This window comes from Haliaeetus albicilla, chromosome 3 (assembly GCF_947461875.1).
Source record: "Haliaeetus albicilla chromosome 3, bHalAlb1.1, whole genome shotgun sequence".
In the NCBI taxonomy this organism is placed as follows: domain Eukaryota; kingdom Metazoa; phylum Chordata; class Aves; order Accipitriformes; family Accipitridae; genus Haliaeetus; species Haliaeetus albicilla.
In genome coordinates this window covers 55,173,577-55,186,843 of record NC_091485.1, presented here as the reverse complement: position 1 = coordinate 55,186,843, position 13,267 = coordinate 55,173,577, and the positions used below count along the sequence as shown (strand labels likewise).

Sequence of the window (13,267 nt, the reverse complement as noted above, 5' to 3'; positions counted from 1 at the left end):
TTTGGCTCAAAGCTGACCCCATTAGACCTGAGGAAGCTCTGCAAGGAGCCACACTGTTGCCTGCATCAAGTTTTCCACTATTCACAGACCTGGGCTAGCCATGCTATTGGTTAGATGGGGATAGAGATGCTGTAAGTTGGAAAATCTTCTGATTTATGAAGTTAATTCCCATGTTAACAGGGAATAATTAACTGCTACTCTCAGTCTCCCAAATCCAACAAAATGAAAAGTAACCGCATCCATTGATTTCTTGCCTATGTCTCATAAAAATGAGACACAGCTTGTCTCACAGCCCCCCAAGCAGTGTGTCAGTGTCCCAAGGTATGACCAACTGGAAATACTGAAATCAGAAGGCAGAGGTAAAAACTGCAGGTGGTGAGGTAGATAATTGCAACTTCATGGGCTTCAACTCAGTCATCTGACTTGTGCATGCCTGACTGACGTTGTTTTTTACATCACAACAAAGTGAATGGATTAGTGAAAGTTTACAGAAATTAGTAATTTTTACAGTTTTTGTGTACAGTATCAAATGCTTTCCTGAACTGCAAATAGACTGGCTTAGTCCCTAGAAAATCTGCAAAAGTTGCTTCTGTCATGCACATGGGTTGACAAGGCAGACAGGATCTTCTGAATGAATTCTCAGTAACACAGGAGCACAGACCAACACAAGTCAGACAGAGCACTAGAAATGAATGACTTGAAAGTCTGAGCCACAAACCAGAGACATTTCAAAAGAACAATGGAAAACTGGATGGCAGCCTCTGTTTGTTTGTGTTTGGGAAGCTTTCACTATGAAGCCAACTTTCTATATAGTTAGCATCTACCATCTGCTGTAAATTTTGATCCGGAGTAATTTTCTGTCAAATCACTGCTTCTAGGAAGATCAGTATGCACGCAAAATGGAAAACCAGGCCTTCCACTTTAAATTCACTTCTATAGCTATCATCTTCACTATAGCCTGAAAATAGAAAATTATAATTATTAATAATAATTATCATTATTATTCAGAGTAGATCATTATTGTAATAGGAAAAACAGTCCTTAAGATTTTTTAAAAGATACACATAAAATCTCTCTTTGAAAAAAAATTGATACTTCATTCCTAAGCATTTGTGGGAAATAGTTCTTATCTTCCACAGAGGTATATTTCTTCTGTAGCATTATTGTTCAGTTATTTATTTTTATGAAGATAAAATGTCTAAACCAATCATAACCTGAGTTGCTAGATTTTTGCTCTGTAGACATATGTATGCATCAATCAAAAATCAAAACTTTTATTTACTCTTAATTTTTATTTATTCTGAGACAAAGGCCAACCTGAGAGGCAAGAAAGCAAGAAAACCCACTTGCTTTTAAATAATATTAAAAAAAAAATAAATCCAAATTCTAAAGGATTGATAAGGCAGCTGTTAAGGAAAGAAGCTAATTCCTTTACCCCATTACTTTATGATAACCTCCTTCCTCCAAATCCAAGATAGCCAAATATAAGAAAGGACTCTCTTAAAGCTAATGAAGTTACTACAGGAGCCTCTTTCTGCACACACTGCCTCACACGGACTCTCCTTCATCCCTCCGAATTCTCCACCCAAATCCTTGACTCCTTAAACATCCTCCCTCCTCCTGCTAGTGAGATCAGAGTCAAAGCAGACAGTTTCCCAACAGTTCATTGCTTGCTGTAGCACAGGAGTAACTTATCACTACTCGATGGGACAACCTGGTGTGAGCTTTCACCCAGCCCTCACAGGAGCCAGTCTAAACAGAAACAGGTATACCCCCAGCACCTCCATCACGCTGCAGAAACCTTCACCCATGAGGAGCTGGGGGCCGTAGGGAGCTCACAGGCCATGTTATTGTACTGTAACCTCAGAGGCAGTCAAGAACTCGCATTTGCTTTTCTTCTCCTTCACAGATGCCTGTGATAAAGAGGAGGATGCGTGCACCTCCATACAAGAGGCACACGCAACGGCACCTCTTCCTTCTCCCCCTTCCCCCAGCATCTCATTCCTAGACCGTTGCAGGCAAAAGGCAGCACATACCCTGGGGGGGTCACCCCTGAGGCGATGCTGCAGCACCTGGCAGCTGAGGTGGCACTGGGGAAGGCAGACAGAGAAACAACACTGCGTAAGTCGTCACTGACAGGCCCACCAAGGACATGGAAAAATGACCAGAGCACCTCTTGGCCCACCTTGCTACCCAACTGGTAAAGGATCAGGAGGCTTTAGATATATGACAGGGGTGGCAATTTCTGCAGGAGACCTTCCATTTCCCTCCAGAACTGCCAAACTGTTGACCATAGATAGCAGCAAGTGGTGGGGCAGACAAATGAAGGCTTATAAGAAGTCAGCCCAATCCTAAAGACACCACCATCCATACCAATAACTGCTATTCACCCCTACCCACAAGCACCTAAGCACCCAAGGGAGGGTGGCAGGCAGCATGCTCAACACAGCAAGGTAGCTGCTGGGATCCCTCCTGGTCTCCCCAGTTCTGAATGCCTGTATTAGCCAGTGTTTCCTTATTGTTAGCCCACAGTGTTCATTTTGTTGGCCATGGTGCCTTTCTCCCCCATTATCTTCCCTATTTCTCCTGTTCTAAACACTCAAGGCCACCTTTTCTTCTACCCTTTCATCTTATCACGTGGGCCATGTTAACTTTCAGCATGTAACATTTTCTTTGTAGCTCCAGGCATACTCCCCAGAGAGATCCCCCACCCAGCTGGATTCTTAAGCTTTGCTTAAAATGGTGCACCTTATACCTTCCTAGCAAGAGCATTAGCTCATGTGAAGCAGTATGCAGCTGGGACATGCAGTTTGGGTAAGCAGGTATTGCTAGGTCACCATGAGGCTGGATGCGTACAGTCCCTCTCTGAAAAGCTGCTTTTAATTTTTGTATACAGGATAAATGTGTAGAGAGTTTGGCCACCAGGTGCTTTGTGGTGGTAGTTACTGGGACTGAAGAAATATGGTTGTGCAGGCCCTCTAGGGAATACAGCATGAGCCAACTGGGAAGGATGTGGTTATTCTCTGAAAGAACTTGATCCACCAGAAGTTTAAGCACACGGAAGATGGATGATTTCCACCCCCCTCCCAGGAAGCTCTCATCTGTCTCACTGCAGGGATGGAAAGTAGCAGGTATCTTTGGAAAGAGGACATCCTTTCTGTCCTGCAAAGACTGATCATCCAGGCCTGTCCCCTATGCCTCTACATCATAGCAAGTTTATCTGCCCCCATTTACAGTAGCTGATTACACAGCTCTTATGCTCCCCTGCACACCTCCCCTTCTTCTAATAGCTAAACAGCAAGCAAGCAAGTCTCCACTCATCTCCACTGTGTAGTTCAGGAAAAGAGGGCAGACATATGCATCTTTTCCTCTGGCAAGCAAGTTACTACTGTGATGCAGCAATCACAGCTGCACACAATACACAGAAAACGTCCAAAAAGACAACAGGAGACAAAGCAACCACGTTTGCCCCAAAGGGCTGGTGAATCAACAGCAAACAGATAGAGGAAAAAAAGGCAGCAAGCTTTGTGGTGCAGACACTCCCACCCCCTCCTTTGGAATGGAGTAGAGAACTAGAGACATGACACAATAGTAGTTTTAGAAATTGTCATATTTAATCATTACATTGTCAAACTGGAAAAGAAAGCATTGACATTTGACCACATCCCCTATCCCATGTGCTCTTTTCCTGGACCATTTGCTTTTTGTGGCCTTTATCAGTGAAGGCATATCCTGCAGCCGAGTTGTCATCCTGAACATCACATCCATCTTGCAAATGGGAAACTAAACTTGCACTCCACCTCCACCTGCATGCAGTAAGGGCCTGGGCTCCATTCAGCCTCATGACCCATGCAGCACTGTGGACAAACAGCATCTCTCACAAATGTAGCAAGGCACCTAAACACCACAAAGCTCTCTTCAGAAAAAAGACATCAGAAACATCTTCCATTCTTACACGAGATTTGTAGAAGACATAAGCATCAGAAGCCTTGCAAAGATGTCCACAAACATACCTTGGTTGTTCACCTACAAGACAATCCAGTTGCTGTTGCCAGAGCTGTCACAGGCCAAATACACTGGATGCGAGCTGTTAATGAGATCTTGATCCCACACAGTTTGACAACTCATGGACAGCAGAGGGAAAACAGTGTGGACCACCTGTACACAATGATATACAATTTTGTCCACTTGTCTACTATTCAAAGGAAGATAATGTGAAGAATGACCTTTGAAATCGTGGTCACCTCATCACCCTCAGCAGACTTATCCTCCCTAACCGGATTTGCTACTGACCAGGTGAAGTTCATGAGGCTCCACAGGGCAACAGCCACTTCCTTAAAAACCATGGAGATGATCTTCAAATTGCACCTTTCCATGCCTGAAAGCTTTGTACCCACTGCTGGCTTTCCCCACCTCCAAGGATGACGTGTTCCCATCAGTCTGGGCTCAGCTCCCAAGCCCTAACTGCCACCTATCAATGAAGGCAAAGCAGTTCCAAACTCAGTAGCTCTGTCCACATTTTCCTTCTCTATGTAAACAGCTTTAGGGAAGCTTGCATGACTCCATTCATTCACAGGTGTCCTTCTGGAGTAGGCTACAGCCACAGGACTAAGCCCATCACTCCACACTTACAGTGCCTTGGTTTAGCCAGTGACCACACTTAGCATATGAGTGTGGAGAAGAGGGGGTCTGAGATGTGGGCTGCACAATGAGACTCAGAAACCACCAGGGCTTGCAGCTACACATGAACACTAGAAAGGGCACTGTGGAAGGGACAGCAATCTGCAGGAGACCAACAAAAGGATACCACAGTATTTCCCAGAAAGGTCTGCTGTTGAGAAAGATCTGGAAGACAGCCTTCTGTAGGCCAACTTCAGACCTCATGCACAGTAGGAGTGGCCTAAATCTAGCCCAGAGGAAAACCGCTCAGTCTCATGCAGTGGACAGGTAAGAAGTGTGCTAACAACTTCACCTAGTGATCCACTGCTGTAACACCAAATTATTTGCTAGTGTAGACGTAGCCTCTGAACATGGATGAAGATGAGGCTCTGGGAATCACACTGTCAGCACCATCTCAATGAACCCCAGTCACCATAGGGTAAATATCCTCTCTTTATCAAGCATGCATTACTTTGGACCCCCATGCATTCTAAGCAGCATCCTTTCAGAACAAGGAGCAAGGGAGTACTATTCAAATTATCAAGTGGACAAGGAATGCTGTTTTGACAAAGCAGCATTAGATTTTGCAGGTGACTGATATGCTTAAAGCCAGTATAATAGGATTACACACATTCACCTGTTTGGTTTCAGACAATCTGCACAAGCTAATCATACTTGGTAAAGGGCCTCAGTACTACAGGTAACAAACACTTTTTTAGTGGCTGTAATTTAGTGTATCCACAGGCATCAGCAAAGATGGTTTATGAATGTGTTGCTGTAAGAAACACTGTAAGAACTAATGATGACTTGCGTTTCTTTGGAACACCTGAGAGCAAGAGAGTGCAAAAATGAAAATACACTTCCCAAATTTGTATGGTATTGTACAAAATGACATAGATGTGTCTAATTCATATAGTTTTGACCCCTTAACCAACGCTTTTCTACAAGCCACATGGTGATGCTCAAACCAGAATTATTCATGTCCAGCTATCCTGTACATCTAGAGACTTACTCAGCACAGAAGTCTGTAGTACTGCTTTGTACTTCCCTTGATTCATATGAAGTGTCTATAAAAAAATACTTTGGCATTTGCCAACTTTCATTTAACAAGCAGCAATTTAGCTGTTTCACCACCAAAATCTTTTCTAGCTTATCAGAGGAAAGTGGTGGTCGCAAAAGTTACCTTAGTTTGACATATGATTTACAGCATGCTACATTTACCACTTTTTACACAAGCCTTCCCTGCCCATTAGTAACAGCGATATATGGTAAAACAACAGCAAAAATGTTACAAGCAAAATATGAATTCAAGAGCTCCTTGTCCTTGTTCCATTGGGTTAATGTCCACACCCCCGCACCCTTTCTCCAACTTAGGCTCTGAGGCAGCATCAAGAACAAAAACGTAACTCCAGGCTGACAGAGAATATTGATTGCTTTCCTAATTGAAGCTGAGCTACCAAAAATTTAAGAGCAGAGAGATTTAAGCTTCAAGTTTTAAGTACTAGTGGTTCACATATTACACCAAGCACCAGTCATATGGAGTAACAGGGAGAGGCAGGATGCCTGTCTGTAGAGGTTTCAGTAAATTCACACCTGTGCTATTTCACAGAACACCCCCGTAACAACCTTCTACACAAAACGGCATTTATTTCCCCAAAACTCCCAACCTACAGAAGGTGGACAGCTTCCTCCTTCCCTGTGTGTATATACACACACATGTATGTACAGATTTAAGCTTGCCAGACACCAGGTTTCCAGTTTTTGGCAGTATCTTCATATTGAATAAATTGTAAATTTACATTTAGTGGAAGCAAATTAAGTGATTACATTAAAAATTTTAACTCACAGAACTTCAGTATTAAGCTTTTGAAGGTACTTCTTAATCCACTTCAAACTCATTTTGTTAGTTTAAACCAACCTTAGCTCTCATAGAATTTCTCCCACTGCTGCAGCCAGTTGCACTGAACACTCCACAGAAACACGCACACATATTCTGGCACATGGCCATGAATTCAGAAGTGAACGGAAAACTTACTACTGAATCATTTTTCCAGTCTCTCTGAGGTACTTCATTGTTCTCTGTGGGACATTTTCCAGTGTTTTGTATAGTCTGCTTTAAAAACTCACTGGCAATCCTTTTGCCTTTGTACTTCTACAGAGCCATAGATCTTACCCAGGTCAGGAAGTCTTAAGGGCTTGTCTATGGTGGACACATTCCAGAATCGCAGCAGAACAGATAGAGAGATAGGAACAAAAAGTTACGACACAGTAATATTCTCTGCCTTGCTGGAATAAATAATGCCTCATGTTGACAACCTATCCCAGGATACTTAGAGTAGGAACTACTTTAGAAGTGACTTGGTTTTGTGGATGACCACGAGGGGGAGTTACACCTATTTAACTATAGCTGTAATGAACCAGCGTCCATCCATTTTCCTCACTAGACAAACCCTAGATCTTCAGCCTCCTAGTCTGAACTAGTAGTAACATGAGCAGTGTTACTGTTAAACTGTTTTGAGATACAGATAGGGTAAGCATCTGCAAATAATTAGATTCCACCATCATGCAGCTGTTTAGCTAACATACACAAAACACAAAACTTTACACCACAAAGCCATGTGGTTTTTCTTTCCTAAAATCACCATTTGTTGTATAAACAAAACTAATCCAAATACAAAGTCAAACTCAAGTAGCCTAAACTTAATCTGCCAAGTAGTGGTGGGTTGACCCTGGCTGGATGCCAGGTGCCCACCAAAGCCGCTCTATCACTCCCCCCTCCACTGGACAGGGGAGAGAAAAATATAACAAAAAGCTTGTGGGTCATGATAAGGACAGGGGGAGATCACTTGCCAATTACCATCATGGGGAAAACAGACCCGACTTGGGGAAAATTAATTTATTACCAATCCAATCAGAGTAGGATAATGAGAAATAAAACCAAATCTTAAAACGCCTTCCCCCCACCCCTCTCTTCTTCCCAGGCACAACTTCACTCCCAATTTCTCTACCTCCTCCTCCCCTGTAGCACAGGGGGATGGAGAATGGGGGTTGGGGTCAGTTCAACATAAACTGTCTCTGCCACTCCTTCCTCCTCATGGGGAGGACTCCTCACACTCCTCCCCTGCTCCAGCATGGAGTCCCTCCCATGGAAGACAAGTCCACCACAAACTTCTCCAACATGAGTCCTTCCCACAGGGTGCAGTTCTTCACAAACTGCTCCAGCGTGGGTCCCCCCCAGGGTCACAAGTCCTGCCAGAAAACCTGCTCCACCGTGGACCTCCCTGGGCTGCAGGGGGACAGCCTGCCTCACCATGGTCTTCACCAGGGGCTGCAGGGGAATCTCTGCTCCAGCGCCTGGAGCACCTCCTCCCCCTCCTTCTTCACTGACCTGGGGGTCTGCAGGGTTGTTTCTCTCACATGTCCTCACTCATCTCTCCAGTTGCAGCTGTGGAGCAACTTTTTCCCCTTCTTAAATACATTATCCCAGAGGCACTACCACTGTCACTGATGGGCTCAGCCTTGGCCAGTGGCAGGTCCATCTTGGAGCCGGCTGGCATTGGCTCTGTTGGACATGGGGGAAGGTTCCAGCAGCTTCTCACAGAAGCCACCCCTGCAGGCCCACCACTACCAAAACTTTGCCACACAAACCCAATACACAAGTTGAAAACTTAGAATAATAAATAAATAAAATTGGGGGGATGGATGGAGCAACTGGAAATCATGAATTTTCTACTTTAGAAAATAAGATCCCAGAGGGACTATCATCACTAGCCAGAACTCCCATAACAGAGGCTGTAAGATTGAGTCAAGTCTTTTTTCCTGCTCTAATCAGTTCCGTGTTCTTGTTTATAACACATCATTATGAAGAGTTGATACACGAGGCAGAAATTTAAGACCATGGATCAGCTGATTTCCTGAAGGACAACCACCACCTGAGACAGTGGCTCCACATCATCCTCTCCTGGAGAGTTACTATGAAGACACCATCCCAGAAATGCCAATTCAACACCTTTCCAGAGAGCAGAGAAACTGCACAGAAGCCTTTGTGCTCCCACACATGGAAAGCACAGCTCTTCTGGCTATACAAGACACCCCACAGGAGAGCACACCTGTAGAGCCTTGAGAGTGGGACAAAGGAAAGAGTTACCAGTTTGGGAGAGTGAACTTCACCTTCAGGTGAGACTTGTATCCTTGACAAATCTTGATTCTTTCTGGGAGTAAACACTCCAAGTAAGTAATGGGAAGAAGTTTCCAGAGGGGATAGGTGCAGAAAACACGACTAACATCAAGGCCCTTTCTGCACAAAATACTTGGATTTCTTGAAGGCTCCACCGTGTGCCCTGGGATTGCATGATTAAGCAGCTTGCTCAAAGTCAGTTAAGATAAAGTGAGGAAAATATTACAAGCCTCAATCTCAAACCCCAGTGTTTACATCCTAAGACCATGCCCAGTCTTGAGAACAGGCTGTGGGGAGGGGAGGGGGAAGAGCAAGATGGAATTAAAAACCACAGCCTTTAAGCATTCCTACTGAGGATCAAAAGAAAGTTTTAACCAACATACTATTAAAATTCTTTCTTTGGTATGAACGAAGTTTGGATTACCAATTACAGAAAAATTCAAGCTCTTAAAACAACAGAAGTCTCCTCCACCTCCCAACCCACTGCCTCTTTAGGGCTGCAAGGTGAAATGAAACAATATTCCTGAAGTCAATAGCTCCTCCTCTCCTGCTGCAACACCAAGTCCCCTGAAAAGCAGAACCCTTTGACAATCCTGAGGTTTCCTGTTGCAATCAACCATGGACAAACTATACTGGTGCCATTACTGAATACCATGTAGAATCACATATAAATGTGTGAGTGACATTGGTACACACTGGTGTCCCTCAGAAAAAAGGCCCAGCTATGAACCACCACAAGCTTACCATATTAACTCCAATCTAACATCAGCAACAGATTCAACACAAGCTATGTACAGAATGGGAGGAAACTTCCTTACCCTTTCACCAGTAAAGCAGCTGTCTGAAAAATTCAGTTTGACCAAAGAGTCAATCAGCACTGCTAAATCACAAATAAAGGCAGGCAGATCAGCACACATATACATTAGGTAGTTTAGAAATGTCTGCACAACACTGGAGTAGTGAGGTATACCAAATTAGAGGCCAGACAGTGGCAATGACAGGACACTAGGAAGCAACTGAAACAGGATAGGGAAATCAAACCCTAATAGACACTGTTGTTCCACACAGCCACCCAGTCAGTTGGCTGAGTAGCGATCAACCACTGCAGTAGCCACAGGTGGTTATAAGGGAGACAGGATGGAAAAACAGAGAAAACAAAACTTCGCACTACCACACCCATTTTATGATGAAGTAGCTACATGAGAACAGGTAAGCCATGAACCCTTTCCAGAAGGAACTCCCTCCACACAGAAGGCATGCACCAGGCACAAATTACTGACAGTTCAGAAAAGTCAGTCATAGCAAACTAATAAAAATGACTCTGTGGTCTCTCTGCTGTAACAGCAGCATGACTGGAAGGCATGAATACTGACAAAAGCTGGCTCAACAGTTGTAGTTAAAGACACACCAAGTAAGAACCAGCAGCATACCTGACGAGATGAAGTGGCAGACACTGTAGCAAGCATTCCTGACAAACGATGACTGAAGACACCACTGCACAGAGTTTACAACTGAAGCCTATAGCCTGCCTTCCAATTTAAAAGCCCACAATTCATCTGAGATCTGCGGGTGAATTCAGTTGCTTGCATACAGGTGTCTTAACATTTGATACCAGAATTTCCCATACATCTACAATGGGGTGGCAAACACAATGCGAGACCAAAGCCTATGCCCTTCCAGGCTGGCAGCTAGAGGCCAAATAGGGAATCCTGACTATCCCAAGCAACACTAAAAAAATGTTTTGGCAACTGAACATAGCTCCTCCTCCAAGCTCAGTAAAGAATATGCAAATAAGATTTTAGTAATAGTAGCCACCTCCAATACCAGCTATATATATTTTTTTTCCAAACCAGAAACTTCTTAATTTTCAACTCACTTCTGTTTCACTCTCTGCACAGCACAAGATGGTAAGCTTTTCAAGACCTATGTTAAGATGTTCCCCCTCCTCTTACCACTGAAAAGCCATTATTAAAACAGGTTTAAAACTTGTTTTACAAGCCTCTCACCCAGAGAGGCTCTGGCCCTTTATAGCTATTGCTGTCAGCATAGCCTTTCCACAAGGTGGCATATTCTCAAGAGAGCCATATGTTACAGTCAGTTCAGGTAAGAAAAGTGTTTGTTTTCAGTTAAAAAAAAAAAAAGAGGAAAGTTGCTCTTTCAGTCAGAAGACAACTGAATGTAAAAAACACAATGGAGGACAGGGCTAAGAATAAGTTTAGGTACCTCTTCTTAGCAGACATAAGCTAAGAGAGGAACAGAGCAACTTCTAAACATTATTTTTGCACTACCTGAGTTCAGGCGGGCCAGGATATCATAAGCTATGTCCCCAAAGAATTTCAAGAATTACTCTGTGTATCAAGGAGGTGCCTGGGTTATATGTGATCAGCTCTGCCAAAGAGCTCCAAATAGCCACATTGCTGTGCTACACCCATGCCCCTTCCGTTCTAATACAGGGTCCAAGGTGTGTGTGTCTGTATCTCCCTTACACAGTGCTTAAACAATCAAGCAGCTCTAGCGCACTGCAGAAAGATTCAAAGGAACATGTAGTCACTACACGTTATCTGCTTTGTCATTCAGTGCAACAGATGCCACAAACCATTTCTCAATGACAAAAAAAGGTTGTTTCACAGTGTTTATATTTACATACTACAGTCGAGGTGGGAGAACTTACCTCCATTTGGAGAGCAGCTGTGTCCTGATCATAGTGTCCCATGATGTTTGGGAAAAAAGTCATATTGTAAGGCATTCCTGAGCATCTGGAAATAGTAATTGGCTCACATGTGAATAAACTGTGTCCTCGCACCAGAGTTAGAAGTAAACTGCAGGTCGCAGAGAAGGCAAGTACTCCCATTTTGTCAGGATCTCCAACTTCAGCACATAGCTCTGCTCAGTAGTTAGACAGACCAGCTTTGCACGAGGATAAAAACACCCATCTTCCTCCGCCCGTTCCGGTGCAAGGCAGGGACGCAGGCAGTGAGGCAGACGATCGGACTCCTCACCGCTGCTTTAGGCATTTCCCCATCCCGGCTGACCGCAATTTTAGCGACCCCCTTCCTCCTCCAGCCTGCACGCTGCAGAAGCGGGAAAAGACGGGAGAGAGTCATTCGCAGCAGAAACAACCCGACCGCGACCGCCCGCCCGAAGGCCGAGCTCGGCCTCCTCCTCGCAAGCCCGCAGGAGAAACGGCAGCGCCCGCCGGGACGGGACGGGACCGCACCGTGTCCCCCCGCGCCCGCCGCTCCCCCGGCCCCCGCGTACCCCGCAGGGGCCGCGGCACGGCGCAGCCCGCGCTCCCGCTGCGCCCCGTCCCGGGGAGCGCCGCCTCGCCCACGGCGGGGGCGGCGTGTCTGGCCACCGCTCCCGCCCGGGCCCCGCAGCCACCGCTGCTCCCAACGCCCCGTTGCCGGCGCTCCGTTCCCAGCCCCGCCCTGGGAAGCGGCGCCCGCGGGGCCGGGCGGGGAGCCGGCCGAGAAGTCGACCCAGGAGCCGGGGCTCGCCGGGCGCGGCCCCGGCGCCGCATCCCCGCCACGCCCGGGTCGCGCCTCCGCCGCCCCCTCACCGGGACCCGCCTCCCGCCAGACGCTCCCCCTCACCGCCCCCCCCCCCTCCCCGCCGGCGGCGGCGGCAGCGGCCGCCCCGAGGAGGAGGAAGAGGAGCCGCCGCTCTCCGCCGCCGCCGCCGCCGCCGCCGCACTCACCCGGGCCGGCCGGCCGGCCAGCGGCCCCCCTCCCCGCCGCGGCTGCGATGGCGGCGGCCGCCCCTCACCACCGACAGGATGTGGCGTCTGGCGGCGGGGGGGCGCTCGCGCGATACTTGGCGGGCGGGGGCGGGGCGGGAAGGTGCGGGCCGCCCCGCCCCGCCCCGCCCCGCCCCGCCCCGCGGGCCGGGGTCTCCTGGCACGGAGGCGGGCGGCGTGAAAAATCCTTCCAAGCCGTACCCGGCACTTAGGTTTTGACAAAAGTACTCGGCGTGAGCTCCGCAGCACGCTATACCGCGGCGGTTTACGGGCTGCCGAGCGTCGGGAAGTGACCCTGTCCCGCCTGTGGAAGCCGTTCCCAGGCTCGTTGCCAAACCGGCGCCCGGGTCGCCGCCAGCCGCGCCGCGGCCGGGGGGTGCGAGGGCTCCGCGGGCGGCCCGGCCCCGGGCTCCGCGTCCTGGCCGCCAGCCTCCTGCCAAACGCCCGAACCCTGCTGAGGCGAGGGGTGCGGGCCCTCGCGAGGTGAGGCTGGGGCTGAGGAGGAGGAGGAGGAGGTGGGTGCTGGAAGTCGATGGGGAACGACTGAGTTCAACGAAGGAAAGGGAAGCGATTTCAGGCATTTGCAAAGGAAAGGGATGCCGAGGCGAGAACGCAGGGAAGTGAGGGTTCAGGCCAGGGAGGAGCACCGCCGCCGCGGCTCTGGTGCTCGGGCTAGCGCTCTCTTCCAGAGACCC

General features: G+C 47.3%; 1 protein-coding gene across 1 annotated transcript in view; it reads right to left on the bottom strand.

Moving 5' to 3' along the window:
* FZD6 (frizzled class receptor 6) overlaps positions 1 to 12,631 on the bottom strand; it is a 32,895-nt gene extending 20,264 nt beyond the window's left edge. The window contains exons 1-2 of the mRNA XM_069779823.1: positions 12,534 to 12,631; positions 11,508 to 11,907 (exon numbers count right to left, since the gene is read on the bottom strand). Coding sequence (XP_069635924.1) covers positions 11,508 to 11,687 — 180 coding nt within the window. The 5' untranslated portion in view covers positions 11,688 to 11,907; positions 12,534 to 12,631. The remainder of the gene's footprint in view (positions 1 to 11,507; positions 11,908 to 12,533) is intronic.
* Between the last annotated feature and the right edge of the window lie 636 nt (positions 12,632 to 13,267).